Below are 25133 nucleotides of genomic sequence, written 5' to 3'. Positions count from 1 at the left end.
TGCCGGGTAGTCTCTGATGAGGACAAAGAATATGAGATGGGATCTAGAACGCAATTGCTGAGATGACTGGCATGTGGAAAATCTCGGGCGAGTACGTAATCCGGGGTTACAGGGATGAGCTTCTGCAGGAACCAGAAAGAGCCGCACTAAGCGAGCTGCGAACGTGTGCCTCACGCGACGAACCATTGCGAGCAATTGCTTATTTTCATGAATTCATCATTGGATGGCCTTGATCATTACTTATATACCTATGTACTTTGATGTGCATATAGCTTTGTGTAGCCCAGATACATCTAGTTCATTAACCAGTGCCCTCCCAGAAGGCAGCCGCCGCCGCAAGATCATCCACGTTGAGCAGATCGACGCCCTCGTCCCAGAGAATACGCCAAACCGCGTTTCTCGTACCGATCGGGTACGCCGGCTGGTTCCAATACCTGGCCATGATGCCCTTCTCATGTGCCATGTCAAGCTGGCTCCTCAGCGTCTCCAGCTGCGTATCGTTGAACTCCCGCTTGCGCACTTCGCCAAAGGACGACGCAAAGTTTGTGGACGCAATTGGTGACTCGTTTGCGGTGAGGTCGGCATATTTGGAGTCGTTGAGATCAGCAAGTGGCGCGTCAAAGAAGACGTCACGTGGAGACGACGCAAGAACGTCCGAAAGCTGGGTGTTTCCAGTTCCAATGACGGTAACGGGATTCTTGCGCAGATTGGTTCCGTCGTAAGTTGTCAACCAGTCGCCGCTTCGCAGAGGCTCTAAGGCTTCAAGAACAGCGGGCCAGGTCTCATCGGCGGCAGTCTTCAAGTCGATGAAGAAGTAAAGAGTCTGTCCGCTAGAGGTGTCGAATACACCATTCTGCTCGCCTGGCTGCACGAATCGAGTCTTCGGGTTCAGGCGATGCAGAGTGTCGAGAATTGGCTCCAGATAGAGAGACTGAAGAGTGCGCTTGTCGGTAAGGGCAGCAGGCTCATGGCCGACCTATCATTCATTAGCGGTATCGGATGAATTCGCGACGCGTAGCTTACGTAGAGCGTGCCATTCAGAAGCCACACATCAGCTTCTGTCGATATAGCACCCTGGCTCAGACCCGAATAGAACGGCACATCGCGCCAGTAATCATTATGGCTGTGGAACGGCTTGGGGATAATCTCCCTCGTAAAATCCGTTGGGTACGTGTATTTATCGCTCTTGTCTGTGTTCTCGAGTATGTTCTTGAGTGGCGTCTGCTGCCCATATGGTGCTGCGCTGCAGAGCGCGGCCAGACTGGCGGTAAGAGCGAAGGAGCGCATGACGAAGGCGACGCGACACGGAAGATGCAGAGCGAACAGGAAATTAAAGCAAGCAATGCAGAAGCTTTATGGACGAAGCGCGACTTCAACGAAGCGATTGAAGGGTGACAATTGACGGTTGATGAGAGATCGCATTGAAGCTTGTCAACGATGTCACTGGTGGGGACAGCCGTGGACATCCGGCCAATCCGGGCAAGCTGCTCGGCCCGTGGCAGTATGGCTTGCTTCTGGAGGCCTCGTTGCATGGCGACACGTGCAGCAAGAACAACAATTACTCGCCATTCTTCTTCTCGCGAGTCTTCGTCGGCAGAAGAACTTCGGAGTATTTACGATATCGGCTCGGTGGCTGTATGATCGAAGCTTTTGTTGCGCTATGGCGTTGGCTTATTGGTCGCTGCGTGGAATACTAGGTACCGCAGTATTTTCTGCTGATATTTCGCAAATGAGCATTGTAGTTGTTCTTCTTATGTCTGCAGATAATTTGGTAGTCCGAGACACGTCAGCATCAAAGCAGCGTGGTTATCCAGGGTGCAGAGCTCGACCTGGGAAGGGTCGCGCTGGAAGCACAAACACGTGTGCATACTATTGCAGGGAACAAACCTGAAAACGGCTTGCAACCGCCTTCTCTTACAATTTTGTCTAGAGCTTGAACATGCTATAAGACCTGGTCAACGGCGCCTCTGGTGGTGTCTCCGAAATTGATCGCAAGGAAGCTGGATGTGGAATTCCTGGTTGTACAACGAGTAGCGGATCGAAAGGCCTTGTCATTACCTAGGTACTCTACTCACATTGCGCCTTTGTAAACAAGACATGTAGTACGGTGTTGCTTACATCAGATGGCTGTGATGTAAATCTTGCTCGCACTCCCCTGAAACCACACCCCATTACCACAGTCTGGGTGTCTTTTCGGTCCTTCAGCCCCACCTGCATCTTCCTTCCAAGATTCAAGCTTCGCACCATGCAATTCCCTGGCCCTCAACGGGACTACATCGGCTTTTCTTTCCGCATCACGGGATTCTGGACGAGATCCTGCAAGATACTAGTGCATTTTGATAAATCAGGGTCCTGGCCGGGGCTAGTGAGAATAATTGGTGGTCGCACGAGCCGTTTCGACATGCAGTAGCCGCTGCAACCACGGTGAACTGTGACCAAGCGAGACGGCAAGACCCTATAGTCGTCTGCATGTACGAAGGTGCATGCTGCAGAAGTAGGGAGTATCGTGGCTTAATGGCTAGCATGAGAAAGTTGGTGGCCGGTGAAACCTTGGAATTGCGTGATGAGAGGCGTCAAGGTCAATGCGTCGAACCGAGGACGTCCAGGGTCAAAGTCCACGCGTCAACGTTGCCACGGGTACAGGTTGAAAGGAGGTTGAACGACCACCACAGAAACTAAGAGGCACCAATATTACGTAGGAAGAACATGTCACTAAAATGGGTGATTGTAAATGATGATTTGAATCTCCTGATAGAGACGTTGAATTGATTGAGACAAAGAGGATATCGTTGAATCGATCCAACACCGTGCCGTGCATGCCATTGGCGAAAGCCATATGTAGACTCCCAAACGCCAGGCTCTCTCGTAAATAAAGTCAGATCAAAGCGTGATCTTTAACCATGCATCGCTAATACAAATAGCGTCTCAGACGCTTGAAATGAAGATGGTTGTGCAATGTACAATCAAAATGATTGTTATGAGCTGGCGGAGCTGACAGAGTCGGAAGACGATGCGCCGCTTCGTCGACGAGCAGAGTCGGTGGCAGTGGTGAGCTGGCGCTTAGTGTGCTCGTGCATGATCCTGGTATTGTTAATGACTGATACGAGTCATGTACAAGAGTAACAACATACCTCTGGTAGTCGGTCATGGCCCGGTCGGGGTCGTTGAGGTCGAAGTTGTTGGCAAAGTTGTGCTGAGCGCTCATGGGCTCCGAGAAGCCGTCGGAGACGTAGACTTGTTGGCGGTTCTCAGTCATGGCAGACATTGTTGTAGATGTGTAGTTGAAGTTGTGATAGAGGTAGGATAGTAGAGGCTTAAGTAAGATAAGATGTGTGCGGAGGGTGTGCTGGAGATCGAGGATTTGTATGTGAATCGATGAGCTGGGTGCTGTTGATGGGATCTAGAGAATCAGCAAGCGGGGTGCGAACTATATACCCTCCTGCGTCTCACAACGCACGCACAACAGAGGCGGACGGAACGACTTGGCCCATAATGACTGCGCAAGGCAAGAGATCGGCCCATGACTGTCGGCTCAAAGAAGTGATCCACCATGACCAGCGCGCTAGTGGGCCGCCAGCTTCGAGGCTTGCAATCAGAGATCTACAGGGTCCTTCTATGTTGGGCTGTAGTGGCCTCGTCCACCAATCACCGGCTTCCGATACTCACATCCCCGTTTGCGGTGGGTCTGGTACCTGGGCATCACGACTTCCGGGCTTGCTGATGATGTCGGCAATGACGGGGGTGCTGGGACAACTGTTTAGGGGACTTTCTAGCAGCAGGGCTGGCTGGCCATTGACAGCGGAGGATAGGCGTACCGCGTCTGTTGACTGGTGTCGCGACTTGAGGGTCAGGCGGTACATGGCAGCACATGCCCAGCGTCCTGTCTGAGAGCCGCCGAGCGGCAACTGTTGATTTCGCATGTTGCTTGCTATTTTCCCCATAGTAGGCTATCGACTTCGGACTCACCGTGAGGCTCACCCAGCTGCCATGACGCAAAAGCTATGTCAACATTCCAGCGGCACGGCTGTCTGCACGCTTCGTGGAGCACCGAGTCCGCCCAGCGACGTCACACCTCCTCCTTCGCTCAACTTCGAAACTCGCATTCCACAAGGGCTGCAGCCCAGCAAAGTGGAAGATCCCTCCAAGCTCCAGCGCCCCAAAGTTTCCGTGCACCAGAGAACGTCATCTTATCCTAGTACGGCAGAGATCGGCCCGGCGCTCCTGCATGGGCTATGTATAAGCGGGTCTAGCGGAGGGCTCGCAAAAGCAGGGTCTCGCGCTACCGCATACCCGTTGCGTTCATAGCCCCCACCCAACCGCTCAGCGCAACATGTTCTGGCGCAACATCGTCACTTCTGACGTTTGTCCGTGTGACGGCTTCATCTCAGCCACTGCCATCGTCATGCAGGGTCTTTACCAACCGCCCCGGCCACCAACGACGCAGGTACCGCCCGGTCACGATGTCTTCATTACGCTGCCGCCTTGGGCATCTTGGAGCGCGCCGTACTGCTAGGATACCGAGGCTGGCAACTCTCTGGGTATGGTTGTGTATTCTGGGCTTCGTACGCCCAAGGCTGGAACGACCACGAGGGGAGATCCACGCAGAATCTTCAGAGGCCAGATGTCCAGCCTTGTGATCATCACCCTGCCCTCCAATCGAAAATGTGCAATTAATCTAAGCAAATGACAGAAGTTGCGACCCACGAAAGATGATCTTCACGCTGCATTATCTGCCTGTCAAATTAGAAGCGGCTGCCTATTTGACATGTTCGAATCGAAGATGTGGTTCTTTATTTTCGAGTATGTTCGATCCCCTGGCCGAATTCCCGATGCCGCTACCCTGCGTCTAGACCCTTCCTGCCAGATTCGCATCTCAATTTTCCCATTCGCATCATCGCTCTGAGACCGAGCGCGCACAACACATCGCGACTCCGTATGAGGATCGGAACCACCTCCCTTTGACGGCTCTAGCCCTCTTACAACCGCGCCTAATGGACGTCATGTCAACCCGCAGATCTGCATCCACGTTGACGGGTTTGACCACCCCACAACGCTTCCTAGCTAGAGCCCCATGATGCTGCTCGCTACGTTTTCACGACAACACAGGGAGGTGCGGCTGTTTGCGCGTTTTGTGGGCTATGATGCCGCTCGTGGAGTTGCGGCTTGCATCACCATGGATGCCAAACCTCCAGTGGAACTGTCCCGGGAAGTAACGTCAATCCGGAACATGTGCCGAGTTCATCGTCATCGGCACTGACTGATGTTTCGCGTCGAGCTTAGCTCTGAACGAGTCAAGGGCATGCGAGTGACGCAAGAAGCCTTCCCTTCCAGCTCGCTGCTACAGCAACTGTCACTTCGGGAACTCAGCTCGAGCCTGTTCAATATTGCCTTAGGATTCTTCGAGACTCCTACCCGTCAATACAGCGCTGACCACCCCCCGTTGTTCAGATGTGATGTCATGTCGCTTATTTTTGAAAACGGTGGCAGGACAGTCGTTCTCGAAATAGATCGGCATCGAAAACGATCGACAAACACACCACCACATTTAATGCCCTTAACAGACCTCGTCATCAGGCGAGGTTCCCGCTTCGCCAGAGCAGCCGCAGCGCCGTACCCACTTACGGCATGACATAGCCGCTGGGTCTTGAGGCCAGAAAGCCACTCAGACATGACATAACCGCACATTTACTGGGATTAGGGACATGAGCAAGGTGCATGACGCTGCTGCATCGAGATCCCTCTGCCAGGGATAATGCAAGCCACCAAATTGTTTTGCGCAACGCAAAGGTGGGTTTGCGTAACTGTACAGGACTGCGAATGACGCACCACGAGCAAGTCTGATGAACGGTGTGTAACAGGGAGCGATCGAGCCTCTGTTGCTGCTCCCACAGTGTTGTTGGAAGGAACTCTTCAGTTTTTGGTCGTTGCAACCAGCCATGCCCCAATTCCCCTTGGCCAGAAAAGATGTACCGACCCGGTGTCATGGCCATAGTCAATCTGGGAACGTCACATACACATGTCCAGCTAAGACAAGATCACACTGAGCACTCTGTCAAGCCGCTGGCACTACACGCCTACGCTGAAGTCCGCAACGCCCGATACCCGCAAACGTACCTTTAGGACACGATGTCCGCTTCCCAACGATCCTGCCTCTCGATACATCGCAGCGTTGCTCAGCAACACGTCGACCGAATCTTACGATCGCATTACGGCCTATCTCATCGGATCATAACACATAGCCACGTTCAGGTGCTGCTTACATGCAGCTACCCGTTCTGTGGAGGGTAGAAGATTGTATTGCAGATATCGCCATGTACAAGCTGCAACACAGTACACATGAAACTGTTGGCAGGTTTGCTGAAGACATTCATCACTGGTTTACATTTGCCACATATGGGCGTTGCTACTGGGAATAACCTCGGCCGTTCGTGGACGATACCAGGAAATCATTCGTGGTTGTATCCTCAGTTTCAACCTCGCTTCAAGCAGCAACAACATTGCTCGCCTTCTTCTTCGCCTCAAGCGTCTCCTCTCTCCACTTACCCACTTGTTCTATCGCCTTACCTGGATCCATCTTGTGCATCAACAGATAGCCCTGGACTTCCGCCGGCGAGAAGACCTTCTCCGGTAATGCATCAGCAAACTGCTGTGCCATCTCCGCTAGCTTGTCCGGCTCCACGACGGCCGCGATAGACTTCTTAGGAAGAACAATATCGCCGAGCCGGTCTTTCTTTGCTCCCTGTGTAGGTATATGGCTTTTCGTTGTGACTTTGGGTGCCTGGGTAACGTTGGGTGTGGGGTTATCGTTGCTGAACATGCGCATGTACGTGTCGCGAATCTGATCGCGCGTGGCGAGCGTAAAACCAATCTGCATGTCGACGCGACCTGGTCGGGTCAAGGCGTCGTCCAGCTTCTCTGGGGTGTTAGTAGTCATGATGAGCACGTGGCCCTCGTGAGAAGCGGCGCCATCGATGCAGTTGAGGAGTCCGCTCAGACTGATCGATCCTTGAGCTCCTCCTGACGCTTCTGTGTAGGCTGCATTTCGTGACGATGATGACGGTGATGCGTTACTGAATTCCTCTTTGACTTCTTCCTGTGGGGTATCTTTGGGCAACATTGGAGCAGGGGCTTCTTTCGCCGGCTCTTCGTGCGGTACAGGCTTGCGAAGATAGCCGAAAAATAGCAAGGCAACCTTGAAAGGCCACGCAAAAATGCTGAACACCTTCCATATGACACTTGTCGGAGTGTCCTGTATCTCGATTTTGGGTGCGTCAACAATGGGTGTGACATCCTCCATGGCCACAACCGGAGGCGGAAGACCTTCACGCCTAATACCCGCAGCGTCAATGTCTTCAAGAAGAAGAAAGCACCGGCTAGGAAGGTCGTTGAACAGGGCACTTAGCTCGGACTCGGAAATTCCGTCATTAAGCGAGAGACAGTATATGTTCAACCCAAAAATGCCAGCCAGAGCGAACGACAACGACGTTTTACCCGTTCCCGGGGGTCCATGAAAGAGATAGCCACGGCGATGTGGGATACCACGTGCCGCATACCAACGCGCTGTAGAGGGGTTGAGATACTCGTTAATATCCCCAACAATTGCGCCTTTCTGCTGTAAGTCCAGCGATACGGTACTCAGTGGTCGCGATGGACGTCTGGACGACTCTTTCCAGTACCGTTCCCCACTGTGCTTCTGTCCAGGCGCTTGGTAGATCGTGGTAAGCGTGTTGGCTTTGTTAAGGCTCCACCTCTTAATGTACACGATGAGCTCCTTGACAGGCAGCGCATCCCTACCCACACAGGTGATTATAATCTCCTCATCAAACTCGGTGATTTTTTTATCGTCCTTCTTCTTGACCCGCGCGAAACTGAACCATCGCCCTTCATGGCGGAAGTCGTAATGACCATAATTAGGTTGGTACATCGGCGGTATATTGCCCGACCATTTCTCGTAGTTGAAAATGCCACGTTCGTCCAGTACGTCGTCGTCACCGCCTATGTCTTCGACTTCGCTAACCCACTGGGTAGCTGCAGTCAGATGTCTACTAGACGTCGTCATGCGCTGCACTGCTATCCAGCTCATGACGTGGTCAAACAGTACGTCGGACTCATCGATCGCGATGGATGCCGAATTATATAAGTAGAAGTAGTAGCATATCTTGTCGTAGGTAAATGTGCCTCCATAGTAAAAGCCCAATATGGCTAGCCAGAATGTCACAAAGACTCCGATGTCGAATCCAAGGTAGCGGGACGTTAGATGCGCGATAGTGCTGTAGCCTGGAATAAACAGCTCTAGAACGGTCGACGGGATGCTGCCGCTGGTGATATTGCTACCAGTAGAGTTAAACTCCGACACAATGGCCTGGAAGCGCGAGAAGTCCATCGCACAATAAGTGTATGGGTACTTTTGTCCTGGGTTGTTGAACTTTGTGGAAAGACTATAGAGCTGTAGGTTGCTCGTGCTTTTATAGTAGAGGGATTCTAGGTGCGTGGAAGGAAGCCTAGAAGGCAGTAGTCATGGCTAGGTAGTGCGCTCTCTGCGACGTAGATAGTGAATACAACGAAAGAGGAAGGCTTCAATCTGTGGAAATAAATCTTAGTCAAGCCCACAAAACCGTGCTAGTTTGCTAAGATAGGAGCAAATGCTTGTTACGTGTAGGGGGATTGGTTCACTCGATAGCGATACTGCAGCGGATACGTGTACAGAAGTCAGCTCCCCGCGGTTGATTCTCATGTCTCGTACCGGACAACGCATCGTGTTTCAAGATTTTTCGGTGACCGAACGGTGATGCTGGACATGTTGCTCGGACAACACTACGTAAATGACCATTACCAGAAGCTGGTCATCTCGATTTGCATGAATCGTGGATAATTACAAAGTTGTCGACGCAGTTGCAAGGCACTGGATGCAAACGATGTTCCGTTATACGTTGGTGCCAATCTATTCGTACCCAGTGCATCATGAGTAGACAAAGATATATGTCTGTGGTTGAATACTGCGAGTCGTACCTAGTGACGACGTAGCCGAGCGAGTGAGGCCGACGTTGATACATGAGGAGGCTCGAACGAATGATCAAGTCGCATTGACCTTGGGGAACAAGAGGATAGGTAGATGCATGGCAGACATGTACGTACCTTTGCGCATTGAATGCTCAAGTAACAGTCATAAACAAGTATCAAGTCGAGACAGCACCACAGACCCAACAGGCAAAGGTCAATCGACTCACCAACGCACACACTACAAGGCATAGATCAGACACACGTCGTCATAACAAAGCAAAAAACAGATTCAATGGTATCGTGCGCAAATCTACATCTCTCCTTTGTTTCTAAGATCCACTTTCTTTCTTGTCCCTACAAGGGGGCACAAGCTGTGATCTGGCTCAGCCTTCCTACAGCCTTCCCCAAACACACACCAACCCAACAGTTTCAAAACAGAATGGTACAGAAAGGTAAAGGGAATCAGACAAAGAAAAAGGTTTTTGCCCTCGCCATAGCTATGTGTCTTGCCAAGTGATGTCAATCCGCGCGAACCCCGGCTGCCCCCAATGGAGGACCGAGAGGAAGAGATGCTAGAAGCTAGGCAGGAGGGACCAAGTGTCTCCTCTATTGTCGTCGTGTGCTGTCGTAGAAGAACGCCGATGTGCATGCAAGAACCGTTTATGCTTTGGGTTGCTTATCGTCAAAGTCTTTTTTGTTTCATTGAAAAGTAAAGACTTAGTTGCGGCCCATGTGACCGTGGTCGCGGCGGTGCTTGTGTGCGTGTCGGCGGCGGTCAGCACCAACAGTGGTGGTGACGACAACCTCAACAATGGCAACCTCGTACACGACACCGTCCTTGGTGTAGGTAGAGGTGGACACAATTTCGTCGTCCTTCAGGGCGTTGGCAATGTCGGCAATGGGGGTGACGACAGGCGCAGCGTAGTCGGCCATGGAGGAGGAAGAGGAGGACTTGGTGACCATGGAGGAAGGGCTCTCGACGTTGTAGACAGAGATACCGCCGCCACCGAGGGAGTGGGCAGGAGCGTAGGACTGAGTAGGGACAGGGGCAGAGGCAGAGGAGGAGATGGGCTTGACGGGCTCCTCGTCGTCCTTGTCGCCTCCCTCGAGGGGAGAGGCGTACTCGGGTCCGTATTGAACCTTGACGTTACCGCAGAGGCCGTTAGAAGGACCAGCGCAGTCGTCGATGTCGAGAATCTTGGGCATGTCTTGGATCTTGCACGTGGCTTGCTCGGCCTGGGTCTGGAGGCTTCCGGCGAAGACAGGGCAGTCCTCAACGCGACCAGAGAGGTTGGTGCAGGTCTCGACAGCTTGTTGGAGGGTATCGATGTTCCAGCCGTTGATGAAATCAGCGTGGTATCCGTAGGCTGATTCTAGTTAGTAATTGGCTCGTAAGAAAGCTAGCATGTGGACTTACCAGTGGGGTCACCGTTGGAGAATGTGAATTGACCAGGCATGCCCTTGAACTTGTTGGTGTTCCAGATGGTCTCGTAGAAGAGCGTAGGGTAGCGCTTGTTGTAACCTTCAGGGCACTCGCCACCGTCGACCATGTTGGGGTAAGCCATGTGGCTCTTGTGGTCAGGAGCGGTCGCATCGCCGTTACCGCATGAGGGGAACATGATCTCAGCACGGATACCGTCGGCGCAGTTCTCGTCCATGTACTCCTTGTCAGGGAGGAAGTGACGGTAGCGCGAGCCCTCGGGAGCCCTGCCGTAGTTCATGCAGTTCATGCCGATGGCCTTCTGGCCAAGAGACAGCTGGGTCATGTCGTCCGCAGTCCAGGAAGAGGTTGGCGGGTCAGGAACGGGACCGGTGAAGTTGCGGAGACGTGTGTCACCAGCGAGCATCTGGAAGCCCTCGGGGAAAGCCTCCAGGTTGTCGCCGATGAGAAGGTAGTATGCGAGCATACCACCGATCTGAGGAACGATCTCGGTCTTTCCATTCTCGTGGACGAAGTGGAGGGAAGGGGTCCAGTAGGCGGACTTGTCGTCGTCGAACTGGCACGAGGTGCACTCCGACTTACGGAGCATGTCATAGGTGGTCGTCTCGGCGAAGTCTGTCAGCTGTTAGCAAACTGTATTATCCGCGAAACAGCCCCTGCCTCAGGCGCCCATATGGAGAGTCGTTGCATGAATGATTCGCGTGGACCTTGTCATCTTGGGGTCCCCTTGTTTGGACGTTCCCTGACAGATCCAGAACACATGCTCACTCATCATACGCCTTGCCAAGAGGGCCGAAGCAGGAGGGGGCGGTCTTCACTTACTGCTTCCACCGTGGATGGTGTGGCTGTGGGAGGAAGCAGTTCCCTCATCGACGATGGGGTCGAGACGCGCAAGCGCAGTGCGATCGGTACAGGGCATGCGCCAGAAGGCGCTGGCAGTGCCCGAGAGGACGGCCGCCGCGTAGAAGGGTGCGAAAGACTTCATGGTTGAATGGTCGGTCGACTTGAATTGGGAGGGGAGTCGGTGGTTGAGTAGTCTTGCGAGAAGGTCGGTTGTTGAGACAAGGTGAGTGCTTTTTTCACTGTGCTGGTCGGAGGGGATTCGAAGTCGCTTCCGGATAGGTTGACGAAGTGAATAACTCAGGCGCCAGGACTCTCCTGCGCTTCAAGAAGATAGACCTAGAAAGGAGTGTAGCGTTGTCGCGAAGACAACTAGTTGGATGGGTAGCGAATGTTGCTGGCGGTGCCAAAGGAGTGACAAGGCGAAGGAAAGGACGCAGTAAAAGAAGGACGGGAGAGATGGGGAAACGGGCGGTTATCACGCTGGAACGGTGCTAGAGGCTTCTTTTAGGGGAGATGAAGGCATACTTTGGTTTAGCGAGGTGAAACCCTAGATTAGTACGTGGAGCATGGGACGTCCTGGGAGCGTGCTGCCATGCTCTCGTTGGACCGTGAGGCGCTGCGCACCGGCCGCTAGTCCAGGAACAGTAAGCTGAAACATGTCAGTTAGGGGATCCTTCACATGGATAAGCTGAGTACCGGCCGGCAGCCTTGCAGGCCCAAATGAGTCGGGCACGCTGAGGAGCCGCATTGTGTGGAGGCGGCGCTGGTGATGGTGGTGATCGTGAAGCATCCGCGCCGCTCCCGTCGTCGTCGCTGCTGCTCCAACGTCTCATGTCCAAGGCGATCTACTCCACCCTCGCGCACCTGGCTCATCTGCGTATTCGGTAGGTAGTCGCACGTAACACCGGCCGGCGTGCCACAATGAGGCCGGATCATCGCTTGCTGTCGTCTTTGTTTGGTATAGGTAGTCTGGGTACCTGAATTGGCGGCAAGCCGTGGCCCGTTGCAGCATCGCAATCTCACAGGCCGCCGCTCCCACTGGCAGACGGTCCCGAAGTGCTGCACTGGCGGCGGCGACATCATGGCGACCCACTGAAATGGCACATCGCAATTGCAATGCGGGTGTCGGCAGTGGCGTCTATGTCATCGCGATAAACCTCCTTTTCTTTTACGATAGGGGCGGCTGATCTCTGGCCACCTGCTGTTCTGCGGCTGTTTGCACCACGCCAAAACAACGCTGCCACTGCTGGCCCCCTCTCTGTAGTAGTCGGTGAGCGGCTGTCTGCCTCCATTCGCGCGGGACCCCGGGACAGCGAGATTGCGCCAACTGGCTCCAACCGGCGCGGCAATAACGCGGCGAAGCGTAACTCTCGTTCGCCATTTCGCTACTCTGCTTGGTCGCTTGGTGGTGACTTGTCACGACACGGCGTCCTGCCTGTGGTCCGAAAGCAGCCTCCTCGTGCGGCACAGCATCGCACAACCTTCTTCACGACCTCGCTGCTCACGAGCGCACGCCGTGGTTGGACGCGAGGCATAAGCGCCACGCCCCTCGCCTCGTGTGCTGTAATTCCCGCCCCGGCTCCATACAGCCTATCGATAGTGAATTTTCGTTCCTGCAGTAGCGCTCACCACGGCGTCATGTGCTGCGCCTGGCTAAACTATCTTCTGTTCTGTGATTTGCCGGTGCTATTCTCGCGCCCTCATGCGAAGCTGATCCTCTTCTCAGCCTCCTTGAGCTAGGACATGAGACGAAAACACACCAACTACTCGGTGGGACTGTGGGACGAGAATAGTGCAGGAACTATATTCGTGCTCGTATAGTTGAGCACTATGCCAGCAGGAGCAATCACTACACCAGCAGGAGCAGGCACTATACCGGCAGGAGCAAGGCACTACACCTGCAAGAGCTGAGCGCAGCGCCCTGCCCTCACTCAGGGACATCGCAGCAGCACGAACGAGGCTGCTCCAAGATTAACCTGTCACTCGTCTCACACCTCCCCTCCTGTCCTCGCCTACAAACACAACACTGCCCTCAAACCCAGATCCTTGATGACATTCTCAGGCAGATATGTAAAACACGCCTTCGCTCAGGTACCCCGCCTCTCCTATTGGCCAAAACCCCCACAGCATGTCCGAAAACGTTTCAAGGCATGAATTTCTGGAACAAAGTCAAACTCATGCTACCCTCGACTTGCGTTGGGGGTTGTGCGAGGCAAGGATCAGCATGTGTAACTCCACCGTCATGTCTGCCGGATGTGCTAAGATTTGTCACCCAAGGCATGCAGATCAAGCAAGGAAAGCTGTGTATCGATAGGGCACCCCTCGATGGTGATCCACGAGTCCTGCGCCCGATTGTTCCACAGATAGTGTGACTAACTACGTTGCTCCTTGCTGCTACCTGCGCCGCAGCCACATGCCTTGCCCGAGCCGTGGATCTGCGACACCTGGGGAAGACTATGTGGTATACATCAAGGGGAGAAGGGATGTGTGCATGGGCGGCCCGCATAGCACATCATTCACCGTACCATCGCATGTTGCCCTTCTCCCACGTCTACGCTGGTTTGCATTGACCGTGTATCCCCAGGCAGGAAGTGATCTTTTAATATTCTTTTGGTTCGATCGATCGATCCGACGTAGCGTATACTGCCCTGTGAGATGAGCTCGGGCTGGCCTAGGAGAACGTTGCATCCGAAGACGTGCTTCCCTTCCGTTGACGGTTGCACTGACAATGCGCTTCATATGTCATTCCAATATATGCTTCATGTAGGGCTGCTGTGATGAAAGGAGGAGAAGACGTCATCCTCAAAGCAAATCGCTAGGGCCGTGCTGTGAGGGGCAGACATGGCATCCATTCTACTCTGTGCAGTGTCGCGATGCACATCTCTATCTTCCTGCAAGTGATCATCCACCCTCCTACCCCATCACAACTTAGCCCCATCTCTCAACGGAATCTTCTCCCAAGCTTCCGCAAATCCACAACTTCTCACCCAATGCGGCTCACCCGCCTCCACACTATCCACAGCCATATGCCCCAACTTCCTCCACATGTCCCCTTGAATCAACATTCCTTCTTTCCCTTCCCACTTCTGACAGACTGCCTCGGCATTTGCAATTGCCCTCACAAGCTTACAGGCATGCCCATCATCCTCCACATTATCCACCCTCTTGATAACTTCATCCATACCGCTATCCTTCGTGGGCGCATAGTCGGTAACTTCGTCCACGAGGAGAGTTGGACAGCCGCGCGAAACGTACATTGTGATATCCATCCAGATCTTCCATTCTAGAAGTCGGCGTTGGATCGCTGGAGACAGGGAGGAAGAGGGAGACAGGAAGGCGGAGAAGAAGATACTCGAGTTTAGGCAGTGGATAAAGTAGAAGTCGAACTTGACTTGATGAGGTGGGCGTTGCGCAGCAGCGGTGTAGTATACTGTTGTTGAGTCGTGTTAGTGTGACGTTGATGGAACAGTATGGAACAGAATGGGGAAGGAGAAGAACTGCTCACGTACCAACGGCGTTGATCATCTCAGCTGTCTTTTCCTCTAGTTCTTCTTCTTTGACGGTATACTGCGTCGCATACTTGATCATCTCCTTAGGCGCTCTTTTGATGATTCCATCTCGAACCTTGTTTCCATCGTCCCAGTGCGCGGCCTTGCTCAACTTGTCATCTTTACTGCATTCCTCCAGTATCTTTACAATCGTCTTTCTCGGTTCGTCTTTGCTTCTGCTTTCTTTAGCAGCCTTTTCGCACCCAAAGAACAGCGATGCTATCCAGTTATCGTGTACGGCGGCCTGCGCTAGCGCCTCCGCAATAATGGCGGGCTGCTGGAACTCGATGCCAAATCCAAGATGTATGATGGGATGCAGAAACCCAGCAAACATGCGCGCCAGCATATCATCTGCAAGCTCGGTTTCAGAAAACAGATGCTCCTGCAGTACGTGCTGCCACCCGCTCTTGTCAATCTCTTGTTGGAAGTAGACAAGGAAGTCGTGGTAGTATTTTTCTTGCCCGAGATAGGACTTGAAGCGCTCGGGCTTGTGCATGTCATTGACGATGGCCTTTTCGAGCGGTTCCGATGGGCGTTGATAGGATACATTTGCGTCGTATGCTTTTTGGAGTTCTTCTGGCGAAGCGTTGAGCGCGAATAGAGTGAGAAGGTGATGGGCGATGTGGTTCTGAATGGACTGGTAAGCTTGGAAATATACTGACACCAATCAGAGAACCTACATGGAATCCACTCTGATTGAAGAAGATGTGATGCTTCTCGTGGTTGACTTGCAAAAGCTGGCTCGCCTTTTCTGCGCTCTCAGCCTTGAGTCCTTTGACGTAGAACTGGGGCTTCTGCGAAGCCTCGAGATGAACCTTTGAACCGGTAGCCATGGCTCTCAGTGAACGCGTAAGGTCGTGTTGTTGCAAGCGTGGGATCTGATTGTATGCTGACGGTGAATAGAAGCTCAGTTTATGGAGGGTCGACAATGCGCGTGCAGTTTGTGCGAACATCTACAACAGAGCTGTTCAGCCTGCCTCAAGGTCCACGTATGTAGTAGGGCGATTTATGAGTCTTGGATGTTGCATCCTTATATGTTTAAATGTCGTACATATGGTAAGCGCAAAGTCGGAGTTGCCCAGGTGCGATGCGATGGCTATGACGTCTGTGGGGAACCTTGTCTCGCCTCTGGGACCACCCCTCCGTTGCGGACCTCCGCTCAACGTAGAAATGTCAGCTCGGTCTTTCGGTGCTTACGCAACGCGAGGTCACGAAAACAGTTCAATTTCCCCGCAATTGTTCCTAATGTTTTAGTCGCCAAGATCTTTACGATGTACGACCGAGATCGTAACAGTATAGGTGCTTGGATGATTCAGATTGGACGCGTCAGATGTCCTCTTATCGTTGGTAAATGTTCACAAATGGCTGCATTGTCGAAAGAAAATGTTTCCATTCCAGTACAAAATCCACGTATGCGGCTTGTTACGTGCGCTCAGTCTTGTGGGTATAACTCCTAATGCCTACCCAAACACCCTGCTATGCATCATATCATGAAACGTAATCCTCTACTTATGAGGCAGACACTCGTGCTGTTGCTGCGAGGCAACAATCATCCCGAGTATTTCTTGGCCTCCATACCCTCGGGTGGTTCGGGAGTTATGGTCTTGTTGCCAACGTTACTCCAGTCGGTACTAAGGACTGTGCCACCGCTTTCCGAGTAGCTCTTCATCATAGCTCGTTGCTGCTCGGGGGTGGCGCCGCTGTACAGCTGCTTGAAGAAGTGTGATGTCTCGTCGCCCTCAATCTCGTCTTTGTCGTCGAGATCGTTGACCACGACCTTATCCCAATTCTTCGCACCTGACTTGGAGGACGTTGGGTATGCAGGGGCGGCGTCTTTGGTTGGGCGGACGGGCAGAGAAATAGTGGATGCTTCAGCAGAGCCAACGTCGCCGTCGGGGTGCTCAAGATCATGCCATTTCAGCCCCGTGGTTGCCTTGCGCATTGTTATCTCCAACTTGGTGGGTGTGACTCGATATTTCGATTGTGAAGGGTCGATCTTTTCGTATAGAGGGTCGGCGCTGTAGCTGTAATCCGACGAGTCGGCAGTAGGGAATGCGACGGACACGGATCTCTCCTCGAATTCTACGCTGACTTTGTCTTTGGCCACACCCTTGGCCATGATTGTGAGGGTAACAGTTTCAGGCGACTGGTACCAATCCGTCTTGATTTTGTCTTTCGGGGTTGGGGCGACAGGCTTCGGGGCCTGGGACGGGGTGGGCTGCTCGGCCTTCGCTGGGGCGGCAGAGACTGGTGCGCTGGGTACATCGACTTCCGGAGTCTCCTTGACGGTGACCTTCCTCATCTCGTCGTCTTCTGGTACATCTTTCAGCTTTGTTGCAACCTTGGACTCCCAGATGGGCAGCATCTTGTCCTTCTCGTCAAGGCCCCTAACGATTTTCAGCAGATGGTCGGCATCCGCGTATCTTCCGACGTGGAACAGAGCGACGGCGCGTCGGAACTGAGCGTCCTTGATGAGCTCGCGCGAGCCGCGTTTCTTTGCGAGGACGACGGCGAGTTCGGCATCGCTGAGGGATTCGGCGTATTTGGCAGTGCGCTGGTAGGCTGTCGCGCGGCCGATGTAGTACTTGACGGCCGTGGTGTTGACTGCGAGCGCCTTGGTGTAGTGTTCAATCGCTTCGTCGGGTTTGCTTGCGCTGAGAGCAGCGTCGCCTTTGCGGGCGTCGTCCATGGCGGGGTAAGGTCTAGTTGAGCGGAAGAATAGGCGTGGAAACAATATAAAGCGGGGTAAGAGGTGCGACGGCTTTTATAGAGGCTTGCTCTCGAATGTTGGTGAAAGTAGTTGGTCTTGGTACAATCACAACCATGGAAGCTTCCATTACTGCCTTCGAGAACCAGGGTCCACGCCGCTAGCCTCTCTGCATCGCATCCACATTGGTGGGGTCATATTTGACAGGCACACTTCGCCGACGCCAGCAAACATCAACTAGTCGACATTCACTTTCAGAAGTCAGACTAATTGTTCGAGGAACGAGCAGCATGTTCATGTATGTATGTATTACTACACAAAAGACCCCGCATCTGTGACGACCGAGGTATATACAATGCCGACTATGGCAGTCAAAAACTCCAGAAACAAGTAAAAAGATTCTTCTACATCTATCCCATATGCAGCTCACAGAAAGACACAAGCTTTACACATCTCAGCAACGAGCCACCTAGAATACAATGGCGGCACCGAAGAGAGCGCTGGCAGCGATCATTGCGACGAAACGGAGGGGTACGTCGAGACCAGCAGCAGCACCCTCGGGGTTGCCAGCACCGCCGCTGGAGCCAGGAGTGGGCGAGCGAGTGGGGCTTCCAGATCCGGGGGTAGCAGTAGACTCGCTGGGTTCACCAGAGAAGTGCGAGCCATCGCCCTCGAGACCAGGACCCTCACCGGCACCTTCATCCATGAACGCCATAGCCTTGCTGGGAATGGCAGGGAGCGTGGTGCCCTCGACTTGCCACTCGTCAGACTCGGAAGGGCACTCAGAGGCCTCGCCGTTCTCCTTGAAGCCACCAGCGCCGGAGGGGTTAGCAGTCTTCTTGTAAGCCTCAGCGAGGCGCTCGAAGTCCTCGTTGGGCGAGATTTTGCCATCGTCGCCGACCTCGACAAGACCGTAACCGTTGGGCTCAACAGTGTATTCGTAAGCGAGACCACCAGAGTAGACACCGGTCATGTTGGTGGAGTAGAGAGCCTCGATCTCGCCCCACTGACGGGTGTTGGTGATGCAGCCGAACTCAGACAGGAAGATGGGCTTGCTGTAGTCCTCGTAGGTCTTGACCTTCTGGTCCCATCCAGACTGGGTGAAAGACGAGGGGTCGCACCAGGAGTAGTCGTTGAAGGCAAAGAAGTCGGAGCGCTCATCGTCAGTACCGCAGTTGAAGTAGAGAGCCTGGAACTCAATGTTCTCCGAAACATCAGCGGCAGAGTATCCGACAGGAATGACACGGTTGTGCCTGTTGGAGATGTACTGCTTCATGTCACGAGTGACAGCCTTGATGTAAGGAGCAGCGTTGGTGTTGTTCTTCGCGTTGATGACCTCGTTTCCGGAAAAGAAGAGGAGCAGGTTGTTGTAGTCGGCAAAGGCGTCGATGGTGGCAAAGACGGACTGGAGGTACACATCGTTGTACGAGCGGTGGAGGGTGTCCTCGTTCTCACGGTTGAGAGAGTAGTCGGGCGTGTTGGCATCGAGCGCCAGGTAGATACCAGCGTCGTCGAGCATCTTCATACCCTCATCGTGGTTCTTTGAGTTGTCGATGGTGTAGATACGGACAGTGTTGATGCCGAGCGACTTGAAGTTCTCGACATCGCGTGCGAGACCCTCGAGGTCGAGCAGAGGGTCTTGTGCGTCGGCGGCACCACCTAAACACTGTTAGTACCGTGGTTTTTTATTCCTTGTGACACAAAGACGGACCTGGCTGGTAGGCAACGCCACGGACGTAGAAACGCTCATCGCCGGCGAAGAAGGCATTGCCCTTGACGGTGACCGGTGGCAGCTTTCCCTTTGACTGACGGGCGACGACGCTGGCAAAGGCGGGAGCAATAGCGGCTCCCAAGATGGAGAAGACGACAGAGGTCTTCATGACGGGCGCAGGAGAAGAGGTAGAATTAAAAGGCAAATAGAAGAGCGATTGGAAGTCTAACGAGTGACTGGTAAAGTAGGAAAGGTAATTCTCACACAAAGGGCATGCAAACGTCGAGGCGGAAGCCGGGCTAGCGACAGTATTTGAAGCGGCAACAGAGCAATTTCTTGGTTACCCCCGAGTGCTACATGTGGAACTTGCCAACCCTCATGGGTTGTCTGGCGCTGCTGCGCGCCAAGTCGATGGGTGTTGGCGGGCGCGCAGGAATCGCGGAGACCAAGCAGCCAAGTCCATAGTCATGAATTAGCAGAAGCCCGCCGAGCCTTGGTCAGGGGCAATAAGCCGAATGACTGGCAGGCGCATGCCTGGACGACGTCTTGATCGCGAGGGAATTGCGCGTCCGTCCATTTCCCGCCGCTCTACACAGCCTCGTTGAGAGAATCAAGACTTTGTTCGCTCCAGCACAATCTGCTGGTTCGAGGCGATCGCGATGGTGTGAAACGACTGCGCGCTTGGTCCTCACCAAGGAAATCACGGCCATCGCATTCCGAAAGCGCTTGGTGGAGGACGCGGTACCGTGGAAGGCCCTTTGCTGACGGCATCATTGCAGCTATGCACAGACTTCAGCTTCATTGCGATGCCACTGTTAGTTCACCATCGTCGCGCGACGGCATTGTTTGCCGGGTCGCAGTCACGCTTTATCGCGGCCCGTGGAGATCCGAACTCGGGGAGTGTAGCTGCAGGTGGCAAAAAGCAGCTCGTCCATCTACCCGCGCAGTGCGGGCATACGAATTGTTAAGGTCGGTAGGCGAAGTATGGTTCTGTGGTGTTTGTGAGTCGCTGGTTGCAGCGTGACAGCTGCCGCATCCGGGGCCCCAGCCCCGATAAGATGATCCGCCCGGTCGCGCGGTTCCGACACGCGTTCGCTCTTGTCTACCACCGCTCACCAATACTACCCTAGGTACATATCACAATCATCTCACGAGCGAGCAGATTCTCACATTAAACACCGAAGCGTCTTCAGTGCCCGGGTTAGGTCACCGACTGTCTGAGACAATCTGCCAAGCTCGGCCACAGCAATCTGCCGCAACAAGCAATGGCACCGAAGAATCCTGCGACGAGAAGTAATGCCTCCGCCAGCCGTCAATGCTCCAGACAGCCGACCTCGATAGCTGTGCTCTTCATCTCTCGGGCTCTGACTACCGCTTGTGTTTGAATTAGCTCTGCGTGCTGACGAAGTTTCTTTCGATTCCAGACCATGTCTGTTCAGGTCGATGTCAGCCCTGCAAAGAGATGGACAGGCTTACTTCGAGACAATCAAAGCTACCACTACGATCTTGACACGACAGAAACTCGGTCTATACGGGACTAATCTTATGGGGTTGTAGGTTGCGCCGTCATTATTGGCTACGATTCCAATTAATACACGCAGACGCAGACGTATCCATGGATATTTCTGGTATTATTTGCCGACCCCATAAGTTCATGCCATGATGATGAACCAAAAATACCGCCGTGTCTGCTGCATCGTCGCGCCAACTATAGTTTCATGTGCTTGCGCGCCTCCAAAGAGCAGCCGAGCTGCATGCGCACCCTGGTCGCATCGTCGCCGTCAGCGAACCACAACGGAACTGCAGGCGCCACACGAGCTATTATCCAGCGGCGAGGTTTTCGACCCCAATTATGTAGCAAAAACGCGCAGTCGGGTTAAGTGAAGGCAAATGGGCGCAATATATTGCGGCGAGGACAAAGGATCCGCTCGGGCGGGTGCGAGGTGATAAAGAACTCCCTTACCCGTGCCTCTGCGGGTCACTCACCAACCGCCAAAATGCTTCGAACAATGCTCTCCACGTCGCTGCCGCTTCTGACGGCGGCGGCGTATCTAGACCCCTCGCTGCAACAGCAAAAGCCGTTGCTAGACTCCAAACCAGCGTCCTCCGATGTGGTCACTCTCACAGTATGTCGAGAACAACCGATCTTATCGCGGTATCGACTAACGTCCTAGCAGCTGGACCAAAATCTTCACTACATCATCACTACCTCCTCTGGTTATGTCTGGCCTACCCGTCTCGATCATCTCCAAGCCCCGGCAGCTGCATTCAGCATCAAAGAGACCGTCCACAACGCCATCACCATCAACATCCCCTCCAATCCTTCGCTCACGGGTACCGCTACATTCTTCACTACACCTAAATCGGAACTATGGTCCCAGTCTACCAATCAGTTCACATGGACCCCACATCTAACACTGCACTCCGGGGGCATGCTCGGCGCACGCATCCCCATACTAGGCATTGGCATCAGGAAGGATGGTATGCTTACCATGCCTGCTCAATCCGCGACTCTCGATCTAAGCACACCCTACATATACGTCCCGAAGGGTATCTGGGACGTCTTGCTGCTAGCTACGACTACCGAACAGCAAGCCAGGGACGAAGAGGAGGTGCTGTACGTGGACTGTGGAGCATTGGACGTTTTCCCTGATCTTGTTTTCGGAATGGGACCAAGAGACTGCAGAGGCGATGAGGAGATGGTAGTAGACGAGGAGGAGGATGAGGATTATGACGAGGAAGAAGAAGAATACGGAGAGCTGGTTATCACACCCGATCAGTACGTCTTGCAGACCTCAGAAGGGAAATGCATGCTTCTGGCTAGGAACGCAGACGCAGACTCTCCTCCTGATGTACAGGGAACAGTCAGTCTTGGTTGGGCCGCGGTGAGGGGTCGCGAAGTCATACTGGATCGGCATGTTGGACGCATTGGCTTCGAAAGGCCAGTATGAGAATGCAGAAGGCGGAAGAAGAACTAGCGTTGGATACCCACATGATGAGATTCATGTCCGCAACTCTCGTAGTAAATTTCAGAAGAGAGTAACTGAGCCTCAATTCAACCGCATGACGACGTCGATACTGTTCGTGGTGACCTGGACATGACAACATGGACAACAGCAGAATTCGCACATCATAGACGGCAAGGCATAACATTATGCAAGCTAGCTCTATACAAGTCGTACCCTCTACATCAAGCAGAAGCTGAGCGTGACCGCGCCAACAGTCGCAAGCAGGCCCGTCCACCCGACTCTAAGCCCACTTGCTGCATCCTCATCATCACCTCCTTGTGCACTTCCATCGCCTGTGCTTTCAGGGTTAGAATCACCCTTACCCTGCTGCTGATCCGAGCTCGTTACACTGCCCGCTACACAAGCGCTCTCATCCATGCCTCCATCATTACCAAACGCCACGTTCGCCGCCTTCTCCCACAGACTCGTCACATTGAAGTAATGCCCCGGCTCATACCAGATCCGGCAACTTGCTGTGTCGTTCAGGAACTGTGTTGGCACGCCCGCCGACTCGAAGCCCGCGCGGATGTTGTCTTGGAAGTTTACGCTGGCGTCCATCACGGCGATGGGCGGGGCTGTGGGAAGGAATTGAGCCCAGTCGTTGGCTTCTGAGCGGGAAGAGGCGAATTCAGCGGTTACGTATGTGGTAAGGGCTTCCATGTAAAGAGTAGGGATCACCAACGTTCCCTTTGTGCCGCCAACGGCTACCATGGGACCGAGGTTCGGACGGCCACCGATAGCGAGACTGCGTACGCCAGATTGCTGGACCATGAGTTCGACGAAGATGGAGCAGGTTGAGGCGCAGACGCCGTCGGTAAGCAAGATGATGTCTTCGGCGCGGAAGGGGTCCGTGGTGAAGTTGCTGCGCTCGTTGTAGCCTGTCATGGTGATGCCGACGGCGGTGCGCTCGCTGCTTGTCGTCAAGGGGTCACTGAGGTTGTATTTCAGTAGAGCAGTAAACTTGTCGTTATTGAATCGCTCAGGTGGGTACATTGCGTTCCAGTCCGAAAATTCGTCGCCAGTGGAAGAGAGGTAGGCGTCGTTGCTGAAAGGGCTCGTGAAGAGTTCGGCATTGAGAATATTGATCTGCTTGAAGCTCGAGATATTCTCACCGAAGACCTCGCTGGCTCGGTGTCCACGGTACCGGTTTTGGGTCTGTGGTTGTTGGGTCGGGAAGAATTGCAGGTACATGTCGTAACCAGAGAGTACCTTGCCGCCGTTGTTGGCACGTAGATCAATGATGATCTTCTCTACGCCGCGGGACTTGGCTTCAGAAATGTACTCCTGAACTACGGCTTGGAACTCCTGGGCACCTGCGACATCTTCTGTGTTGAAAGTCGTCACCACCAATACACCAATCTCGCCAACACCGGTGTTGACGAAGAAGCCAGCCAACGGCACCTGATCTGCCGAGTGAGCGACGACTGGTTCCGGGTAAAGCAACGGCACCGAAGCGTGTTGTTGCGCGAAAGTACCCCTAAACTCGTAGTCGCGCGGATTCTCCAGATGTAGAGGCATCTTGGTAGGATCCCTCTTCTTGATCCTCATCGAGCTTGTCTGGGGTACAATGTAGGTCTTGTACAACGATTCAGCATCGCTAACGTAGCCCCAAGACTCGGGTTGAAGGACAAGAGCACCGTTGCTGTACGTATTGATCGTGCCGTTCTCATAAGTTACGTTGGTAGTAGCACCGGGATAAAACCTTGGACTGGTGAAATACCCATAGTTCTCCGCTGCTTGCGAGAAAAACATTGCGTTGTAACGCGAATCAGGATCATGGTAGGCGTTCAAGTTTGCTTCGTCCTGCAGAAAGCTCTCGACATCTCTTCCGTCGATTTGCGTAACGGGCGAGGGATCATACCCAACTGTGCCGTTGAAGTCCTCCAAAGCCCAGACTTGGGGTACGTCGCTACCATCTCTTGATGCAGAAACAAGGGCAAAAGCGCTGCTTCGTCGCCACCTGAATATCCCTGCGTACGCCATTCCGTTCCAGCCCAAATGCCCGTCGTGCGCTTTTACCAACAAGGATGCAATGTCGGTCTCGAAATCAAATTCGTTATTGTACTGCCCAGATCCGACTTTGTTTTTGATATCATCCAGACCAGCGACGATGTCAACAGCGTCATTTGGCCATCCTTTTGGCGGGTCTTTGAGATAGCTGAGAGTCGATTGGAACTCTACTCCCTTCTTGATCTCGTCGATTGTTGCTGATGCGTCGTCTGCGTAGAATGGTAGTGATTTGAGACAAGCGTGTGCGAGTTCAGCATCTACGGCCGGAAAGTCTGAGAAATCATCCGATACCAACTGCGCTATCTGTCCACAGGCTTCGCTGGTCTCTATTGGTCCAGAGACATCCTCTATAGTCGTGGGATTGACTTCGATGTCATCTATTGATGATGGTGTTGGTGTTGATGTAGGTACGATGTCGAAGGTTTGTGAGGAGTCGCTGAAGTCTATCGAACTTGTCTGTGCCGTGGCAACTACCAGGAGCGCTGATAGCGCAATGAAGGACCTCATGATACCGGAATAATGCGGGGTGTATAGTGTGATGTCCAAAGGTTCGGAATACGAATACGGAGCGATCAGGTGTCTGATCGTTCAACACGTAGGGCGTTGTGGATGTAACGTGGTCAAGTCTCGCGTCTGATCCGTCTCTTTTGTCGTCTTGTTCTAGATATAACAATAGCTTGGGATGCCACCCCAACCCGTATATCGTGTCCGATCTTGTTCGTTGGTGTTTCGTGAACCGCCGTCAATATATATTCTCAGAAGCGGCCAAGATCTGTGCGGGTATGCCTCGATATCCTGCGATACACGCTCCTCGACCCAGCTCTTTCTATCCAGCTTTGGAAAAAGTCGCGAGCAGCCTCAACAC

General features: G+C 53.4%; 9 protein-coding genes across 9 annotated transcripts; 1 reads left to right on the top strand and 8 right to left on the bottom strand.

The window, feature by feature from the left end:
- Positions 1 to 301: 301 nt before the first annotated feature.
- On the bottom strand, positions 302 to 1287 carry J4E78_000718 (uncharacterized protein; the record flags this gene model as incomplete). Its single annotated transcript, XM_049361380.1, has 2 exons — positions 302 to 976; positions 1024 to 1287. The coding sequence occupies 2 exons, from the start codon at positions 1285 to 1287 to the stop codon at positions 302 to 304; spliced, it is 939 nt and encodes a 312-aa protein (XP_049226663.1).
- Positions 1288 to 2975: 1688 nt separating this feature from the next.
- On the bottom strand, positions 2976 to 3491 carry J4E78_000717 (uncharacterized protein; the record flags this gene model as incomplete). Its single annotated transcript, XM_049361379.1, has 3 exons — positions 2976 to 3081; positions 3132 to 3400; positions 3483 to 3491. 3 exons carry the CDS (start codon positions 3489 to 3491, stop codon positions 2976 to 2978), a joined length of 384 nt encoding a protein of 127 aa, XP_049226662.1.
- Positions 3492 to 6481: 2990 nt separating this feature from the next.
- Positions 6482 to 8383, bottom strand: J4E78_000716 (uncharacterized protein; the record flags this gene model as incomplete). The annotated part of the gene is made up of 1 exon (XM_049361378.1): positions 6482 to 8383. The coding sequence occupies one exon, from the start codon at positions 8381 to 8383 to the stop codon at positions 6482 to 6484; it is 1902 nt and encodes a 633-aa protein (XP_049226661.1).
- Positions 8384 to 9717: 1334 nt separating this feature from the next.
- J4E78_000715 (uncharacterized protein) lies at positions 9718 to 11426 on the bottom strand (the record flags this gene model as incomplete). The annotated part of the gene is made up of 3 exons (XM_049361377.1): positions 9718 to 10367; positions 10418 to 11056; positions 11264 to 11426. The coding sequence occupies 3 exons, from the start codon at positions 11424 to 11426 to the stop codon at positions 9718 to 9720; spliced, it is 1452 nt and encodes a 483-aa protein (XP_049226660.1).
- A 2779-nt stretch (positions 11427 to 14205) lies between these two features.
- On the bottom strand, positions 14206 to 15665 carry J4E78_000714 (uncharacterized protein; the record flags this gene model as incomplete). The annotated part of the gene is made up of 3 exons (XM_049361376.1): positions 14206 to 14714; positions 14794 to 15460; positions 15513 to 15665. 3 exons carry the CDS (start codon positions 15663 to 15665, stop codon positions 14206 to 14208), a joined length of 1329 nt encoding a protein of 442 aa, XP_049226659.1.
- Positions 15666 to 16381: 716 nt separating this feature from the next.
- Positions 16382 to 17521, bottom strand: J4E78_000713 (uncharacterized protein; the record flags this gene model as incomplete). Its single annotated transcript, XM_049361375.1, has 1 exon — positions 16382 to 17521. The coding sequence occupies one exon, from the start codon at positions 17519 to 17521 to the stop codon at positions 16382 to 16384; it is 1140 nt and encodes a 379-aa protein (XP_049226658.1).
- A 487-nt stretch (positions 17522 to 18008) lies between these two features.
- On the bottom strand, positions 18009 to 19419 carry GEL1_1 (beta-glucanosyltransferase; the record flags this gene model as incomplete). Its single annotated transcript, XM_049361374.1, has 2 exons — positions 18009 to 19198; positions 19251 to 19419. The coding sequence occupies 2 exons, from the start codon at positions 19417 to 19419 to the stop codon at positions 18009 to 18011; spliced, it is 1359 nt and encodes a 452-aa protein (XP_049226657.1).
- A 1828-nt stretch (positions 19420 to 21247) lies between these two features.
- Positions 21248 to 22201, top strand: J4E78_000711 (uncharacterized protein; the record flags this gene model as incomplete). Its single annotated transcript, XM_049361373.1, has 2 exons — positions 21248 to 21376; positions 21428 to 22201. 2 exons carry the CDS (start codon positions 21248 to 21250, stop codon positions 22199 to 22201), a joined length of 903 nt encoding a protein of 300 aa, XP_049226656.1.
- Positions 22202 to 22435: 234 nt separating this feature from the next.
- J4E78_000710 (uncharacterized protein) lies at positions 22436 to 24775 on the bottom strand (the record flags this gene model as incomplete). Its single annotated transcript, XM_049361372.1, has 1 exon — positions 22436 to 24775. One exon carries the CDS (start codon positions 24773 to 24775, stop codon positions 22436 to 22438), a length of 2340 nt encoding a protein of 779 aa, XP_049226655.1.
- Between the last annotated feature and the right edge of the window lie 358 nt (positions 24776 to 25133).

The sequence above is a fragment of the Alternaria triticimaculans genome, assembly GCF_023758025.1.
Source record: "Alternaria triticimaculans strain BMP 0046 chromosome Unknown scaffold_1, whole genome shotgun sequence".
In the NCBI taxonomy this organism is placed as follows: Eukaryota; Fungi; Ascomycota; class Dothideomycetes; order Pleosporales; family Pleosporaceae; genus Alternaria; species Alternaria triticimaculans.
Note: the sequence above shows the minus strand (reverse complement) of the source record. Positions and strands in the feature narration are given on the sequence as shown.